We start from the raw sequence: 18,404 nt of genomic DNA on the forward strand, positions 1-18,404 counted from the left end.
GAAGGAAAGTTAATTTGCAGCTCAGTGCATCGTGGGTTTGGGCTTAGATAAGATTCCACAGCAGGTAAACGAATTGAAGATGTTAAATTATGAAGAAATCCCGTTGCTGGTGCCGCATGAATTATATATAATGTATATTTCATAATTTCAATTAGTATATGATTCGAACTACACACTGGTTTGAATCTACAGGTACTCGTCCCTGCACAATAAGCGTACCTCTGGATTATCACTGAGTTCCTTCTCTAAGAAATGATTTCGAGAAAGTGTTGTTAAGGTACGTATGTTCACCATTAATTTTTTTATTGTATTAATATTAGTATTAGTATAGTTTTTTAGCAGTGTCCCCTAATTAGTATGGTGTATTATTTCCAGGCTATAAGGTTTTTGACACTTTAATAAAGTTCTCACTCACTCACTCACACAGTCACTCACATTTGATGTATTATCATGTCATTACCTTCATATCTAAGAAACATATTTTGGAATCATAAGCTCGTAAAATTTTCGCACTTGCATTTAACACTAGAAACAACTTTTTCCGTCGTATAATGTGAGCTTTGTCAATGATACCTCAAATCAACTTTCGCCTAATTATCGTGATAAAACTTTAACACAAAATATACCGCTGGCAAAATGCAGACTTAAATCAAATAGGGTTTGAAAACAACTCTACGACGACAATTTGGGATACAGAGAAAGTTTGATTTCTGGCCATGAAGTAAAGCTGAAAGCAACTAACAAGAAATCAACGTTCATGTATAGTTTACCTCCAAAACGAGGGTTGAGTAGAATTAATTCTAAAGTCACCTTTGCCTTATGCCTTCCGATAGTTACATATAAGTATAAAAATTCGAAGCAGAATAAAGCAGAATAACTTATACATGTGATGGTCAACAACTGCTATGAGGAATATTTTGTCTTAATAAATGTGAATCAGGTAATACCAGAAACTACGAAGTTAATTCACAAAAGCAAAAACGTTCTCTAAATTGTCGACTTGCCGACGAAAAAACTCATTTAATACCTTTGTGAGCACCTGGATATTCGGTAAAAGAATGTTACAAATCTTTAATTACTCTTGGACAAACATGGCAAGAATTTTGGCACGCAAAGAATATATTAAAAGTTTCATAATATCGAGCACACAATATTCGTTGAAACCAAACGTTGTCAACTTTCATTGTTTTCCTTCGGGGGCGGTTAATAATTTATAATTTATGCAGTTAAAAGAATGTTTGTGGTAGACTTGCATTCTGTTTTTGACATTTGTTTGCTGCCGTATGTACAGTTGTAAAGATAAATATCAACCGAAAAACATCTCCAATACTTAGCCATTTTTCTGTCAAGGCTTTTAATTTGCGTTCCTTGGATTTAAACATAACCGTCCCCAATAAATCCGAAAGAACAAGACACTTCAAACAGGGTGACAGCAGGTGGCTTGAAAAAGAACCATAAATTGTGGTTTTGTCGTTTCCAGCTGTATTCTTCATCTCATACTCGATGTTCATTAGCTCCAACGAGAAACAAATTAATTTGACGTTAAAAATCACGAAAAGAAACGAGTTATTGGAAACGTTACCGTTGCATAAATTCAGTGGCAAAAAAAAGTTAAAAAAAAAGAAAAACCGGTCAAATAAATCAAAGGAACGCGACTTGGCTCAAAACAAACGTTTCTGATTTTATATTTATTTTTTATGTATGTGCATTTTAATAAGCTTCAACAAAAGGTAAATCAAAATGCTTTAACGCATGTATTGTGATGCCGAAGGTGACACGCAGTAACATTTAACAACTTAGTAAGGGAAAAAGTAGTCTTGGACTTGGAAAGGCGAATTTCGGATGACTGGTTTCCTTCACTGAGACTGCCAACTGGCTATTAAATGCTCAAAACAAATGCCAATCACTTCTCGTCCCGTTTATTACAACTTAAGAAAACCTCTAGATACCAAATAAAAAAATCAATTTATTAATCTACGATAGCTTGAAGCAAAATTATAGGCAATGATAATAACGAAAAGTAGTAGCTTCTTTGAAAACGTTTCTTAGAAGAAAAACTACTATTGAGCTAGTCTTATTAAGCGAAGTAATGGACAGCAACATACAGTCAAAATCCCTACGGACCAGAACAGTGCTCCTATAATAAACAACTTATCTACTAAATCAGAGATAAATCCTGCTGTCACACCCGGAAGGGTGAAATACCGATACTTCAGAATTGTCATAGCTGGAGTCATGATGATACAAGCGTATAGGAACCCTGCAAACAAAGATGTCGTCGCACGAATTATGAAGACATCGCACTGATCTACTCGACTCCATCTGAAAAACGACGAGATTGCTTTCCACAGTGTTGTTAAGCATATTGCTACGATAAGCAAAATCAAGGCTTGGGAACTCGGAGCTAAAAGTGTTTCAAGGTAATCTACCGACGTGCACTTTGGGTCCATTGAGCATTGCCAACATATAAGTCCATTTGTTCCTCTTCTCAGAAGATAAAGCTCAATGCCAATGGTGGAACAAGGAATATCCTGCACGAAGTTTGCCGCCAGTGTGAACGCAATCTTGCCCTTAACTAATAACGCCCAGTTCTCTTGCAAAAAGTCGGCTTCCATTAGTGAAAATGCAATAGTTATCACCCATAGCAAAAAGTGGAGACAGAAAATGATTGTCGCTATAATTGTAAAGGCAAAGTAAATCTCTAAGGTTTGTTCATATTGTTCAAACAGTTCTATGGTTTTCTTCGGCTTAAAAGCGGAACTAGAACAGAAACCCAGCGGACTAACTGTTAGGTTTATGCCTCCTCTGGGTTGTGTGCCGTTTGAGACGAGAAGAGACGCACTATAGTCGTCATAAATATCCAACGACTTTGATGATTCAAAATAGACGCCGTAGTTGCAATAAATGTCAAAGCCTTGCAGAGCAAGAAAAATGAAAAACTCCACTAATATTCCGTAGTTGAATCCACCTGGCACGGCATTTTGATCTTTCTTAGCAGCTTTTCTAGCCATTATGAAACAAACTGTCGTTATGTGAAGCTACTTGATGCAATGGACTAAGTGCAGGGTTATATGCTTTGCGGAATGTTAGATGCAACCACCTCCCCAAAAATGACAACGCTTTGTTTTCGACATAAATTATTAATAACCGTAGGCTGCGTGCGCTATTTTCCAGTAGAAAGATTGTTTTCTAACTGTGGATTAGCGGAGTATTTGTTGAGCTGCTTTCAACAGAGTCCAACAACGATTCCTGCACCACTTATCGGCATTTTTCACTCCAGAGCAGTTTGTGAAGTTCGACTGTCAAATCTGTTGGGGTTGATAGGTTTGGCAATCCGTCACAAAGACGTTAAATGCGACAATCATATGCATCAGCTTCATCGTAAGAAAGCGTCATAATTATGTTTGTAAGAATTACAGCTAGCTCATACACGTGTTGTAGATTTAATTTGAAGACTTATTTGTGGTAGTGATTTTAGATGTTTCAACAAGAGAATGCTGCTTCTGTTCAACCTATCAAACAAGAATGAATTTCCGAACTATTTCTTCCAAATACTTTTTAATAGTCAAATCATTGAGGCGTAATACTAGTAAATAGGACAGTCATTGCTCCGAACATGAACGTGGAATAAGAGATATAAAAAATGTCAATATATTCCTTGTACTAAGAGTAGAATAGCATATACTTTTTGAGAGCGCCTCTCGCCTTAACGCGTATTATTTCGCTATAATGTCATTCTATAGCCTACCAAACAATATTATGATCGATGTGCTGTAAGGCTGGTACCAGTTCGAAATACAGGTGTTTTGTTTAAGTTAGCTTTCTAATGACAGGCTTGCGGCTTGGAGACAATTCAAGTTAAAACAGAATTTTAAAAAATGATTAATGTTTGTTGGGAAGTTTAGCCAAATTGAAAATACTACTTCAAGACATGTTGTGATTTGAGACTGATTCTGTTGCTAAACCCAAATCTGCGTTCTTTTAACAAGCTTCACTTCCTATTTAAATTCGTTTAAAATGCGTTTGTTTAGTCAAAGTTTTGGTTAGATATTTTTATTTGGCTTTTCCCCAGTAGCTAAATGGAATCATTCAGCGATATTTACATAAATGCCTTCCTAACTCCTGACTACACATGATTACCTCTTAAAATTCCCATTTTTGTTCTTCGCCAGCATTACCTCTTTATACCCAGCAGCGTTTGTCTCATTTGTGATATTTTCGTTTGTTCCCCTGGTTTGTTAAAATTGCATTTTTGCTTTCTTGTACTCCCTCCGTTTATTTGCCTAATTAAGCATTCAGATTTCTTGATATCGTCAAATTGTTGCTGTCGTGATATTGTAGATCCATCACAGATTCACTTTTTTTTTTCCCGCTTATGTATATTTCAGAGTGTTAAGCCACCATGGCTGACGAAGACGGAAACGCCGATAACCTTGAAAATCCAGCAAAGGCTGAAACCCTCCCAAAGAAACTTCTCGAACAAGTAGCTTCCATAACAGATAAGATTAAGAAAAAGAGAGTGCACTTAGAGGAGGTCGCAGAAAAATATCACAATGAAGCTAGACATCTGCAGGGAATATCATCGAAACTCAGCGAACTCAAAGGATCGTTTAATGAAGGCGAGAAGATAAAGGCTGAATTTGAGGAATATTGCGAATTGATTAACTTCAGATGCCTGGATGTCACTGAGAAGGTTGTGAAACTGGACTACATCTTAGATGAAGTAAGATTAGAGGAGGAAAAGGCTCCTCGGTTTACGGAGCTAGCTCAAGGCATAGAAACTGCATCGCTTTCAACCGGCGAAGGTCGTAAAGAGTTCCTGGACTTGAAGCAAGAAGTTGACGATTGGCTTGATGCTGTTCGCCGCAAGTTTAGAGAGGGAAAGAAGAGGAAGTTGAGCCTCTATTCCAAAGGTAATGTTGAGGACGTTACTCAGTCGTTAAATGCCTGGAGGAAAGCTTCAGAAGTTGCAAGAGAATACAGTCGTAAATTGGTTTTGCTGAAGAGAGATACGAATTCTAACGAACAAGACATGAGAAGAGAAATAGAAAGGATGGAAGCTGAGATCGGAACTCTCAAAGAACACAATAAAACATTAGATGACGAGATTTCAATTCTGAGGGGGAAAATATTGGAAACAGAACAGACGATTCTTGAAACTCAGACGTTGCATGATGACGTTACTGATGATCTAAGAGAGCAGATCAAAGACCTCCGTCAGCAGTTAAATGACGAAAAAGATCGTAACAAGGCTCAGGTCGATGAAATAGAGAGGAAGGAAACTGGAATTGTGGCTCTCCGTGAACATAACAAGGAACTGGATGATGCCATAACCCTAATGAAGAGTAAACTTTCAGAAGCGGAACAGACAATTCTTCAAAATCGAACTTTCCACGATGAAATAGCTGAAGATCTAAGAGAGAAGCTGAAAGATCTCCGTCAGGAGCTGAATGAAGAGAACAGTGATAAGTTTGAAATGGAGATGGAATCTGATCGAATCAAGGGAAGACTGCAAGACCTGGAATCGCGAGAAGAACTTAATCAAAGGAAGATTGAGATGCTCCAGGAGCGTAATAAACTCCTAGAAGAGGACGTGGAATCCCTAAGAGAGCGACTCTTGGTTGGAGAACAAGGGAAAAATGATGCAGAAGCGCTGCTGTTTGAAATACAAAAGGAATTGCAGGTTCTTGACGATGCAAAAGACGACGAAGATGCGGGAGAGGATAACGCAAACGAATTTAAGCGGGTTAACCGCCTCGTGCAGACGCTGAAGAACAAGCTAGAGGAAAATCAAGGGTATATAGAAAACTTAGAAAGCGAAATCAAAGGGGAAAGAGATCGCAACAATGAAAACACCAGTGAGATAGAAAAGCTCTTGCGAAAAATCGAGGTTGAAGAAAAAGGGAAAGAGGAGCAAGGACAGCTGATTGACACAATCCGGAATTTGCTGGACGAAAATGAAAAGTTGGCTGCTGACCTCGAATCCCAAAACAAAGCTCTGAATGAAGACATCGCAGAAGAAAGAGAAAGGGTCATGGAGTTGCGAGAGAGAGTCGGGGAGCTCCAGCAAACTATCAGCGGCGAGAAGAGAGCCAACTTTGACATGGAAATGGAGGTTTCAAGACTCAAGAATAAAATAGAAGACGAGGAATCCAAGAATGAACTCGGCCTGAAAAGAATTGAACTTCTTCAAAAGGAAATCACCACGTTATTGGATACCATCAAGGAAAAGGTGGAAACGATCGAGGAACTGCGTTCTCAACTTTATGATTATGAAGAACTAAAAGTCAAACTTAGGGCTGAAAGACAAAGAAACGAAGACAATGAACAGAGTATCATGGAGCTACAAAACAGAATGGTTCAGAATGAGCACACCCTACAGGAAAAAGAGGTAGAGATAAGATATATCAAAGCTGAGTTAAAAAACACCAAGGAGAAACTGGAGAATGTGGAGAAAGAACTAGAGTGGATCAAGGAGAATAATGACTTATTGTCAGGCATCCTTCAAGAAAAAGACAGGGGCTTGCAGGAGAAGGAAGAAAGACTTAAACAAGCGCTGGTAAACCTCAACTCGGAACGCTCAGTTCAAAATGAGTATTCGATAAAATGTGAAATGTTGGAAAAGAAGATTTACCTGACTGAATCAGAAAACAGAGAAATAACAAAAGTAGCTGAACTTGCTGAGAGCGAATTGCAAAAGGAAAGGGAGAAAAGTGGTAACCAAGATAGTGAGATACTTAAATTAAAAGCCCAAATAGAAGAAGAACGCAAAAAGAACGAGGACAGCCAACGAGTTATTTATGAACTCGAGGAGCAGCTTTCAGATGCCGACGCTTTAAATCAGTATAACCAGGGGATCAAGTCAAGTTCTATTGAGAACATAATGGAGGCAGAAAAGCAAAACGAGCAGCTTCTTAACATCATTGAAGAGCTAAAACAGAACGTTAACGAAAAGGAACTTGGCATTGAAGAACTAGTTGAGAGCTACGCCGTTGAGGAACAGAGGCTCAGGGACGAGATATTGCAGCTTCAAGGTCAGCTAGGTTTGTCCAAAATGGACAGTCAGACAAAATCGGAGATTATTAAGTATCTTAAAGGAGAAATTGAAAGAATGCGAAATGTGATGAGGATCAAAGAGTCAGTTCTTGGGATTGAAGGAGAACCAAGTGAATCAGATGAGAAGGCGGCCAGATATGTTCAAGAACTTGAACAAAGGCTGGGAACAGCTGGATTACCCGGACATTTTGAACATTTTGACGCCGACGAAGAACTAGAAGAACGAGAAGCTCAAGTTCAGGAACTTTTGGAAATCTTGGAAAGCGAAAAGGAGAGAAATATAGTATACGAGGAGATGATTCAACAATTAGAAGAAATGGTGAACCTAAATGCTGAAATAAAGGACGCGGACGAATCAGACCAGGGACGAACGGAGGAAGCAAATGAGGCCCGAAAGGTACTTTATTCTAAGAAGGAACAATACAAAGACAGGAAACGAAAGTACATCCAAGATGAGATTGTCAGGTTGGAAGATGTCGTGGAAGATCTTCGTGGCAGATTAAGAGCTGAGCAAAGGCATGTCCAAGATCGGGACAAACTTATCTCTAAGTTAAACGAAGCCAGCAACAGAGACCTTAAAAGAAACGAAGAACTTACAGCACAGCTACATGCTATGAAAGAAAAGGCCATGCAGCAACTACAACATTCCGAAGAGATGGCAAAGAAGGTTGAAGATGGGCAGAAACTCATTCGAGATTTAGAAGTACAAGTGGATAAGGAGAAACTACGGGCTCAAACTATTGAAGGGGTGCTGTCATCACAGAAGGGACAATCTAGTGAAAAGAAGGAGGTTAGCAAGGACCTGAAGCGCAGAGTCGAGGAATACCAGAAAACTGTTAACGACATTAAGGGAAAAGTGGACAAGATAAATCGTCATTTACACTGCATGTCACCTGGCTCACACGAAACGCACCGCATGGGTTCCCCTGATGCTGCAGTAAAAAGAATCAACGAGCGGCTTGCCTCACACAGTTCTTTTATCAGAGAACTCAAAGCCAGTGTAAGCACCGTTGAGGAAACAAGCAAGAATATCCGAGCTGAGCTGAAGACTCAAACGGACAAAAATAGCAAACAAGACAAGAAAATTGCAGATTTGCTAGGCAAATCGACAGAGTACGACAATCTCGTGGAGGAGATGAAACAAGAACTTGGCGAAATAAGGAAGAGGTACCAGGAATTAAGCGGCGAACTTGGACCGGAAGAAGAAGTGGGCGATTCAGCTGATGGCAGACCGGAAAGTCCTACGAAGATAGTACGAAGCATGCCTGAGCATGAACTAAGCAAGCAGTTGTCAAACTTCGAAGAACTGTTGGAGACCATATTTTCGGAAGAAGCCCGAAGGATTGAAGAATTACAAGACAAGTTAGATGAGGTGGTCAAGAAAAACGTCGAGTTTTCGTCAATTCTGTACGAGATTAGAAATAACCTTGAAGACGACAGGGCAAAGCGAGGACCTTGGGAAGTCGAAAGAGATGACTTGAGAGCGACAGTGGCAAAGAACGAAGTCAAGATTGATCATTTAGTGACCAATTTACAACAAGAGGAAATGACAAAAGGAAGGCTTGAAGATAAGATAAAACTACTGGAGGAAGAACTTAGGGAGAGGGAGAAGATAGTAGCAGCATCACAAGTGGATATTCGTGAAGCAGAAGGAACAATTCACAGGCTCGAAGCAGACTTGGCGGAAGAAAAAGAACGCAATTTTGACTTACAAGAGCGCGTGATAAAAGAAATGGAAGATAATCTTCGGGAAAGCAAAACTAAGCTGGACGAAATTCGAATACAAGCAGACCAAGAGGTACGAAAGACGGTCGATATATCTGCTGCAGAAAAGTCACAGAAGGAAATACGAATCAAGGAATTGGAAAATGAGATGCTGAAGCAAAGTGCTCTCCTCGACGAGTTGAAGTCTTATCTGGAAAAGGAACAGAATCACGTGTTTGAATTGACTGAACGCTTAGAGATGGAGCGCAATCACGCTGCCATGAAAGATACCATGATTGAGAACATTACGGAGAAGTTGAAAAGGGAGGGAGAACGTAGCGAAGAACTGCGCAAACTCATCGAAGAGGCAGAAGATAGAACGCTTCGAATCAGTGAAGCCCTCACTAACGAACAAGTTCGGGGAGTTGAGCAAGAGGAAGAGATGAAACATTTGCGTGACAGAATAAATGAAGAACAAAATAGATTATGCGAGACGAGAGATGTTCTGGAAGAAGAAATGCAGTTAACCAAGCAGCTGAAAGAGAAGTTGTCTTTTGAGCAGCTAATGAAATCAGAATTCGAACGCGAACTTGACAAGATGAAAGCAAAGCTTTCTGAGGAGCAGGAGGCAAAGGGAAATCTCCAGGAATTGCTTTGCAGGGACAAGAATGTGGTGCTGGAGACGGAGAACAAGTTGAGAGAGCAATTTGATGACGTCAAACAGAAGGAACAACTCATGGATGAACTTAGATCCGATTTGGATACAGAGCGAAAGTGTTATAAGATTCTGTCCGAACGTCTGCAGTCTGAGCAAAGCCGAATAGTTGAATTAGAGATGAAACTCAAAGAAAGCGAATCTATTATTAACTCCGACAAAGAAATGTTGGATAGTTTGAGAGACAATTGCTTGAAAGGCGAAGAAAAACAGTTCGAGGTCCTGGAGAAACTGGAGCGAGCTGAGAGACTGAACAAAGAGAAAGACGAAGAGATAAATGCATTGATCAACGAGGTAGCAGCTGAGAAGATACGAGTAGAGGAGCTTTTGGCCAACCTGGAAAGTGAGAAGTTTTCAAAGGCGCAAATGGAAGAAAGAATTAAAGAACTAGAAGAAACCACCGCGAGGGATGAACTTCTATTTCAGGAACTCCGAAGTAGAATCGATGCGGAGGTGGTGAAGAACCGTGAGATTGCAGAACAACACGATCAAGAGAAAATCACTGGACAGATTTTTCAGGAGAAAGTCCGGGATCTAGAAGCACAAGTTGCTCAAGACAACGAGATTTTTGAAGAACTCAAAAGAACAATCAAGATAGAAAGAGAGCAAAGCCGAAAACTCGATGAATTACTTCGCGAGGAGAGAAATGAGATTGTACGACGTGACAATGTTCTGACCGAGCTGGAGGGGCAGCTTTATACTGAACGCATAGCTAAGGATGAAATAAAGAGTCAGTTAGAATCAGAGAAGCAAAGCAGCTTCGATCTACACGAGCAGCTACGAACCAATCGTGAGGAAGAGTATAACAGAAGGGAAGTAGAAAGAAAACTCGCCGAGGAAATGAAGTATGAAGTCGAAGAGAAGCTTGCAATCCAGGCAAGGAAGGCGGAAGAACTTGAATCCATGTTAGAAGCGGAAAAGTTGAACGTCCTTGAGAAGGACACCGCAAGACAAGATTTGCAAAGATCCGTGGAAAAAAGGGATTTGTGGCTTGCACAAATGGCTGAAGAACTCACAAAAGACATGGAAGACAGCCAAAGTTCTACCGACGAAGAAAAGGAAATACGTGATCAGGATGAGAATTACAACTTGGGAGGACGTCGCGCCTGGGCCCAAGAGAGCGATGATCTTCCAGCCGTGTTAAGTCCGTATGATGACCTTCTAAACAAAATATTAGCTGGACGGAATGTGAAAAGGAATGTTAAACTCAAGTCAAAAGAACGGAAAAGGCGACTCGCTGAAAGAGAAAAACTGTTGGAGGACACAAGTAGAATGTATGAAGATGAGAAGAAATTAAAAGAAGAAAGACTTGCAGAACTTCAGGCCACCGAGGACAGGATGAGAGTTTTTGAGAGCGAAAGAGACAATTACCGAAAAGATTTTGATAAGCTCCAAGAAGATCTGGACAGCGAGAGAAATCGAAGTCACTCGTTTGAAGTTTTGCTGGCAGAGCAACAGAGAGCAAATCAGGATCAAAATGAGCTCGTTAAATCTCTGGAAAATAAAGTTAGCGAGGGATTCAAGCGTCTGCATGCTGCTACAGAGCAATGCGAAGAACAGATGAGAGAGAATCGGGCAAGACAGGAAGAAAATATCAAATTGCGAGACCTATGTGAAGTGCAAGAAGAGAAAATAGAAGAACTTAATAAGGAACTTAAAGCCATTGAAATACTTTACAAAGAAAAGGAGAGCTTTGCTCGAGATACCTCTGATCAGGTGAACGAGCTCAGGAGACAGGTAGATAAAGTAGATATTCTTTTGAAGGAGGAAAAACGAAAAGTAGAGAAGACGAGTGGGGATGATAGTACTGACGCAAGTCCAGATCGTTGTGGAAGAATGTCAGCAGATAAGGACTCGAAAGAGGTTTTAAGCGACTTACGAGAGGAGGTAGACAACGTAAAGAAAATCATCAATTACAAGTTAACTGAACTGAATAGCCTTCGTCAACAGTTAAGTGGGAGAGGAGAAAGTCAAGGCCAACAGCTATCTCTTAAGAAGATGCAACACAGGGCGGAAAAGGCAGAAACTCAGCTTAAAAAGCTTCAATCTTCTTACCAGCTTCTTCTGACAGACGTCGAGATGAAGACGTTTTTAGTAGAGGAAGCTCACACCGAAGCTAATAACTTGAGAAGTGCTCTGAATGAAAAAGGGAAGATCATTATAGAGTTGACAGAAAAGGCCAAGTCACCTAAACAAACCACAGTTTTCAGGGATGAGAGCGAAATCCAAAGACTGAGTACATTATTAATGCAAAAAGAAAAGCTGATTCAAGATCTTAATAATGAATACAAATCGAAGCTCTCCAAGAAAGACGAAAAGCAAAGAGAGTTACAAGTATCTATTCAGATTATGAAGTCTGTCTACCAAGGACTGAAGGCGGAGAAGGAAAGAGAAGACGCGGCGAAGAATGCCGAGAAAGCGCGGAAAAGCAAGAAGGACATTAATTCAGCGTTTGAGATGGTACGTGACCTTCAGCAGCAAATAGATTCCCTTGAAGAAGAAATTACTGGTCATCAGCAGATGGCAAAGAGCTTGAAAGAGGACGACAAACGCGCCAAACTACCGAACGAAAACGAAAAGACTTATTTGAAGAGACGAAGTAGCCTGCGAGGCGTTGTTTCTTTGCAAATCGACGAGAAGGAAAAGAAATTGAAACGCCTCAAAATATTGCTGACTTCTATTGAAAACCGATATGGGAAGGAAATGGTGGAACTAAAGGAGAACGCATCAGGCACCGAAAACGAGTCTCTAGCCGGTGATAGCATAGAGAACGAAGGAACACTCAAAAAGTCTCAAGAAATCGTTTGTGAAAACACATTGCCTCTACCAGATTTGGTTGGAACGACAAACCAATCCGCGCTCAATGAAAGCAAGGGAACCAGCACAGAATCTGACTACATAGGCGATGACGTACCAACGTGTTATGACGCGAGCGTTCTCCTTCAGAAGAACCTGGAAGATAAGCAAAGTCGTTCGCAGTTAAGCAAGAAAAAGTTGTTATTTGGCTTTTTGATTCTTGTTGTCGTTGTACCTTTACTGGCGCTTGGTTTTGGATCAAAAAGGTCGGGTACTATGCTTGCGTCTGTCCTAACTCCAGTTGTCCTTCTGCTTTTCGCCTATCGGTTCAAGAAAACGGGACTTGGTATCTCTGGCCAAGATGCAAGTTTGAAGAAGAAGTTGACTGATAAGGAAGAGCAAGAGAAAGTGCTTCTTGGCAAAATCGAAGAAATGAAGATTCGTCAGGAGGGAGATGCAAGCCTTATTGAAGAGTTGAAAAGGCAGCTGGAAGAGGAGTTGGCCGATAAAGAAGTTAAACGGGTGGAAGTTGAAGAGATTATTGCGAGCAAGGAAGCGATGTCTAATAAACAAAGGGAATTAGAAGCAGAAGATTTTGAAGCCAAAATGAAGTTAGAGATCGAAAAAACGAAGCTTTCTGAGGCCGAAAAAATCAAAAGGGGATTTGAAGAATACAAACTGTTGAAAGAAGAAATTGATCACATGAAGAGGCAGCGGGAAAAAGACATGAATGACAGACAAGCCAAGATTGCAGAGCTCGAGAAGTTGGCCATTATTTCCGAAGAGAAGAGGGAGTATAGAATCAAAGCTATCAACATTTCCTTCTCCGCTATTCCTATTTGTATTGCGTTTTCGGTGGTGCTGTGTCAGTTTTTCGGCTATCACTTCTTGGTACCCTATCTGACAGTTTGCATTATAACGACCTTCGCTGCTAACGCATGGAGCACTAAAAGGAAAGTAGCTCAAATGTTAAGGGATGAGAGGCAAAACTTTGTAGAACAAAATGAGGAAATGGATGAGATGACGGAGCTCTTAGATAGACAGTTTGAAGTTGTCAAGTCGCAGAAGTCGGCAATTGATATGCTGGTGAAAGAAATTGAGAAGGAAAAACAAGAAAGGAAGGAAAAGCGAAATACACTGGCCAAGCTAATTTGGCAGCTCCAAGAGATGGAAGGAATGCAAAACATAATCTCCAAACAGGCTCCCAAAGGAAGGGAAGTTACAGAGCTTGAAGTCGCCGTGCGGAGCATAGCCGAGGAAAAGGCTCTAGCGAGAGCAAAGTTTTACAACAATATGATACGCACATTGAAAGAGATAAACGCTGATGAAGAAGACGACGATGAAATGACAGACGATCTATGTGGTGCAGTGCAGGAACTAGCCGGTTACGCCGAAGATCAACTTGAAGAACAGAAGAAGCGGGAGTTGGAAAAAGAAAAACCACAGCCTGTGCGGAAGAAGACACAAGTTCCATGGAAAGCAATTACTTTTACCGCTCTCAACATTGGAGCATTAGCAGCTTCCTTGGCCCTTCAGTCATATTTAATTACAGCGCTTGTAGCTCTGCAAGCTTTGATCTATGGTCTGCAACGAAGGGGAGGCTCAGTGGATCAACTCAAGGAGAAGCTTAGACGAGAAGCTTTTCGAAATCGATCACTGCAGCTGGAAATAGAGAAGATGAAGACATTACTGGAGACAGAGAAAACGTACAAGATGTCTGACGAATACGCGCTGGAAATCAAAGAGAGAAGGAAAACGAGGAAGTCAATAAAAACCAGGGGGTAAATTACCCAAAGCGATTACCTAAAATGCGATAACCGAGTTTGTCTCCAGACAATATTTCAGAATATAGAGCATAATGTGTGATAGAAGCGAGCTTACAATTACAAATGATGATTGAAATGTGGAGGTATGACCCAGGTAGGGAATGGTCACTGTTACCAGCCGATTAACGCGACATCGATAATTACCTTGATTATAGCTTACCACCCTATTTCATGTTTCTTTTTTTTTTTTTTTTTTTTCTTGGAATTTGACGGTTTTAATATAAGGATATTCCTTGGAAGCGTAACCTGTTTTGTCTTGTCGGTGCTAAGCAACATTTGTTATTTACAACGGATTTTTCACAGTACAATACTGTTTACAAAATACGTGGTGCTACCTGCAATCCGACCTCTATATTCAAAAGCAAGTCACGACTCCGTCGTTATATTTGCATGTACGACAAGTTTTAAGGACGTTCGGGCGATAGATTTTTTTTAAATTTTTGCTGCAGTCAGATAATGAGTTACTCGTGTCAGAAATGCAAACAAATTGGGGGTCCTCGACTTTGGTTCAGAGATAAAGCGTGTGGAAAACTACCCTGATTTTGAAAAATTTGGGCACGTAATTCAGCATGGTCTACAGGTGTTTATAGTTGAAAAATATCGAAGGTGAGTCAACGGAGGCAAACGATCTTCGTCATATTTTGTAGAAGTGGGTCTGTTGCGTAAATAATTCCAAATATTGCCAACGTTTTCACAAAAGTTAACCCTTCAAGAGGCATTTGAAACCACAGCACAGATAAACGACGACTTTAAAAGAATGGAATTCGATGGTGCATTTCGCAAAAAATTCAAACTTCTAATCGATAGATTTTCTTCATTTTTTCGCTAAACGAGAAAATGATCCATCAAAAGAAAAATAGGGGTCACCGAACGTCCGAGATCGTAAAATCTAGGCAAAGCTATAGCAATGGCCATCTGCCCTATCATTGTTCATTTAATTACTTTGCGCGCTTCGATGCAGGACATGGCGTGTGAATTTGCGTGCGCAGTGAGGACGCGCAGAAACAATTTGCGCGAACGTCCTTAAAAACTGTCACATAGCGATTGTTTATAAATTAGAAGCGGGATTTTTCATCACTTATTTGATTAACGATTTTGAATTTTAAGTACATGTAGTTATTGCAATAAAGGGAATCTTGAATTTACTGCCATTCTGTCTCGTTTACATAAAATAAAATGAGGAAACGAGCGACATCATTTTTGTCCTTTACATGTGAACGACTATTTTCATTCTTTTTAATCACCAGTTCAAAATGCCGAAATTACGACTAAACGTTGTTGCATAGAATCTATATTAATCCTTTGTAAATGTTATATTTAAGCTTTGCAGAGATCGTCCCTTTCTTTATTGACATCTCTTTCAAAACATCCCCTGAGTCTAAGTTAATTCGTAAAAGCAATCTCAAAAGATGATCGAGTCGTCTCTTCATTACAGAACTGGCAAATGATACCCACCATGGCGTCCGATCGCTTGGCCCAAATTCAATATTCACTTTTTCTTTTTTAAATTTCGCCAGGCTTGTATGAAAGGAAAATTAATTAAAGCTCGCCATTGTATTGGTTCATCTGACCGGTATTGAAAAATGAAAGCGACATAAAATGATTTCCTAAACAAAAATTTCCGTCACTTTTGGTCGGAATTGTTAGATAAATCATTTCGTACTCCGCCTGAAAGAGTTTCCGGGGCATTTTTTGACAATCTGTTCCTCACTGACAAACAAAGCGACGTACTATTAACGCAAGGTACTGGGAATTACAAGCTGACGCTGCATGGAACTAGAAATGAAAAAATGGAAATGAAAATAAGACCGATATTTGACCCTTATTTACCTCGATGTAGTGAGCGGATAAACGTCGACATTTTAGGCCACAGTAAATACCGTACTCTATCTGTGCCATTCGTTGTACCGGAGAGGGGAATAATTATCACTAAAAGTCAATATTTATTACAGTTGACGACAGCTGCTCCAATAATGCTAATCAACAACAGCGGGGAACAATGCGATTTGTAATTGGATACCTCAGAGAGGAACGCAACTGAGCGAATTTATAACTACAGTTTATACTTCTCTACTGATACAGCAGATGGTTTTATTGTCCATGCTCTAAGGAAGTCGTCAAGTTATATATTGCTTCAAAACATTTCTCAGCTAGAATGAACGACGACGAGTTGTCTGTTTACCAAAACATTACCAGGAATGACAGCGTAGGGTCCATAATCTCAAATCCAAAATGTTTTTATCTTGACCCGCAAAACGACTTTGAACCTGGAGGAGTTCTTTACATCGAGTCCATGGTTACCACAGTGGTCAATATGATCTGTTCGCTCATCGCTACTTCGGGGAACGCCATTATCATCTTCACTTTCTATAAATCGGACCATTTGCGATCACAATCTCATTTGCTTCTCTGGTGTTTGGCCTTTGCCGATTTCACAACTGGTTTGATTGTTCAGCCATTTTACGGGGCGTACAAGATCGCCCACCTCGCCGGACATAGAGCAACATCGTGCGTGCTGAGGATTATTTTAGAGACGGTAGCGTGGTTTTCGGCTGCCATGTCGTGCGTGTTGTTTGCAACCATCACCGGGGAGCGCTATTTAGCTCTCCACTATCACCTCAGATATCATGAAGTTGTTACCACACGGAAGATTCTAATCTTCATTGCATACCTTGTCATTTCGACAGCGATCCTGAGTCTTTCAAGATTCGCCGTGAATGGTGTCAAACCATTCTTGTATATAAACATCTTCGGGTTGCTTTCGTCTCTTTTCACGCTGTTTATCTGTTACTGGAAAATTTACAAACAGGTTCGCCGACATTTTTGCCAGATTCAAGCTCAGAGCTTGGTTAGACCTGACGGCCGAAGTTTAGATGTGCAACGGTTCAAAAAATCAATCATAAATATGGCATACGTTTCTGTTTTGTATATGGTTTCGTACTTGCCATTTACATGTGTCCTATTCGCATATCTGACTTTTGGTTTCACAAGTAATGTTGAGGCCGCCTATGATATCACCCGCACAATAGCTTTAATGCCATCTTGGTGGAATCCTTTTCTTTATTTCTGGAAAATGCACGAGCTAAGGCAGGCTGTGAGCAATGTTATGAGGCGGGATTCCACGCCCTTTACTGAAGTCATAGAATTGTAAAATATTTCTTTTACTGTGCTTAAAACTGATTGTGAACAGAGACAGTATTTCGCTCAGTGGATCAAGTTATTTCTGGTCTACCAAAGATATTGCTTCGAAACTGTGTACATAGGATTAAAATGCTGAATTAGGTAATATCGTTTTATTTGGACACTAAACAACTTCATTTCGCTGGAAATTCCGTGTGCAACTTTCTGATAAAAAGTTGTGTAATTGTATGTGTAATTAATGCGTCTTTTAAAGTTACGATATTCAGAGTGCAGTTTTCTCTTAGCTATTATTTGATACCGTTTGCTTTTCACGCAATACATGTACGTCAGAGGCGCTTTTGTCTTATGATCAATTAAAAGCATACAGTAGCCTTGAAGGAAGCTGACAAGTTTTTGGCGACTTCAGGCGACTTAAGCAAAATTGGCAGAAAAAACATGGCGACCTTAGGGCTAAACAGCTATACTCTGTCGGTTGAATGCAACCTCTGATTATCAAGTGATGCTACCGATATTCTGAAATATCACATAAATGTCCAGCCATTGATGAACCGACAAAGGCAACAATGCAAGCTGTTAAAAACACTCCAGCAAGCACTTCCAAAAAGTGACCAGGATTATTCCATTGCACGTTGTAGCTATACTGGGAACATACATGTGTCATACTGATGATTCTCAGAGAAAATAAGTCTACCAGGGTCGTAATGTTTGTGCTCGAGAATCTTAAAAGAAACAGCTTTCCTCAAATGCCATTTGTGAAGTTTCTTTTTCTCTTCCTCTTCTCCTGCCTGCAGAGTTAAACTGCCTTACCTGCAAGGAACGCACTGGGTTATCGCCGTGATCAAAGCAACAGTAAAAAAAAACAACTGAAAATCAGTGAAGATAATATGTTAATAGTCATTTTCGTATTCTCGGTCTTGGACTGAAACTAGCTTGCAATGGAGGCTCATGCGGGGAAATATATTTAAAGAGAGATTGATGCTATTTGCATTTGAAAAGACTCCCCGCATTAGCCTCACTTGCAAACTAGTTCCAGTCCAATACCGAGAATATGAAAATGGTCAATTCCAACCGCGAGTTCTAACTATTTTCTAGCCTTGAAGGAAGCTGACAAGTTATTACATCCATTAAAGGACTACTCTGGGACCTTAAGTTGCCCTATCTTAAGG

The 18,404-nt window shown here is 40.2% G+C and overlaps 3 protein-coding genes across 4 annotated transcripts; 2 read left to right on the forward strand and 1 right to left on the reverse strand.

The window, feature by feature from the left end:
- The first annotated feature begins 124 nt into the window (after positions 1 to 124).
- Positions 125 to 15,248, forward strand: LOC110041308 (uncharacterized). Of its 2 annotated transcripts, none has more exons than XM_089277568.1 (2): positions 125 to 277; positions 4,389 to 15,248. In XM_089277568.1, exon 2 carries the CDS (start codon positions 4,403 to 4,405, stop codon positions 14,054 to 14,056), a length of 9,654 nt encoding a protein of 3,217 aa, XP_089133694.1. In that variant the 5' UTR covers positions 125 to 277; positions 4,389 to 4,402; the 3' UTR covers positions 14,057 to 15,248. The 2 variants fall into 2 exon arrangements, with proteins under 2 accessions (XP_089133694.1, XP_089133693.1); XM_089277567.1 differs by lacking the exon at positions 125 to 277 and adding an exon at positions 3,152 to 3,381.
- LOC149098493 (uncharacterized) lies at positions 1,949 to 3,091 on the reverse strand. Its single transcript, XM_089278054.1, has one exon. The coding sequence runs from the start codon at positions 3,009 to 3,011 to the stop codon at positions 2,061 to 2,063; it is 951 nt and encodes a 316-aa protein (XP_089134180.1). The 5' UTR covers positions 3,012 to 3,091; the 3' UTR covers positions 1,949 to 2,060.
- Positions 15,249 to 16,110: 862 nt separating the features above from the next.
- LOC149098494 (uncharacterized) lies at positions 16,111 to 18,108 on the forward strand. The gene has a single exon (XM_089277569.1). It carries the CDS (start codon positions 16,253 to 16,255, stop codon positions 17,246 to 17,248), a length of 996 nt encoding a protein of 331 aa, XP_089133695.1. The 5' UTR covers positions 16,111 to 16,252; the 3' UTR covers positions 17,249 to 18,108.
- Positions 18,109 to 18,404: the final 296 nt, after the last annotated feature.

The sequence above is a fragment of the Orbicella faveolata genome, unplaced genomic scaffold (assembly GCF_042242905.1).
Source record: "Orbicella faveolata isolate gen_17 unplaced genomic scaffold, um_ofav_v1 contig_46, whole genome shotgun sequence".
In the NCBI taxonomy this organism is placed as follows: Eukaryota; Metazoa; Cnidaria; class Anthozoa; order Scleractinia; family Merulinidae; genus Orbicella; species Orbicella faveolata.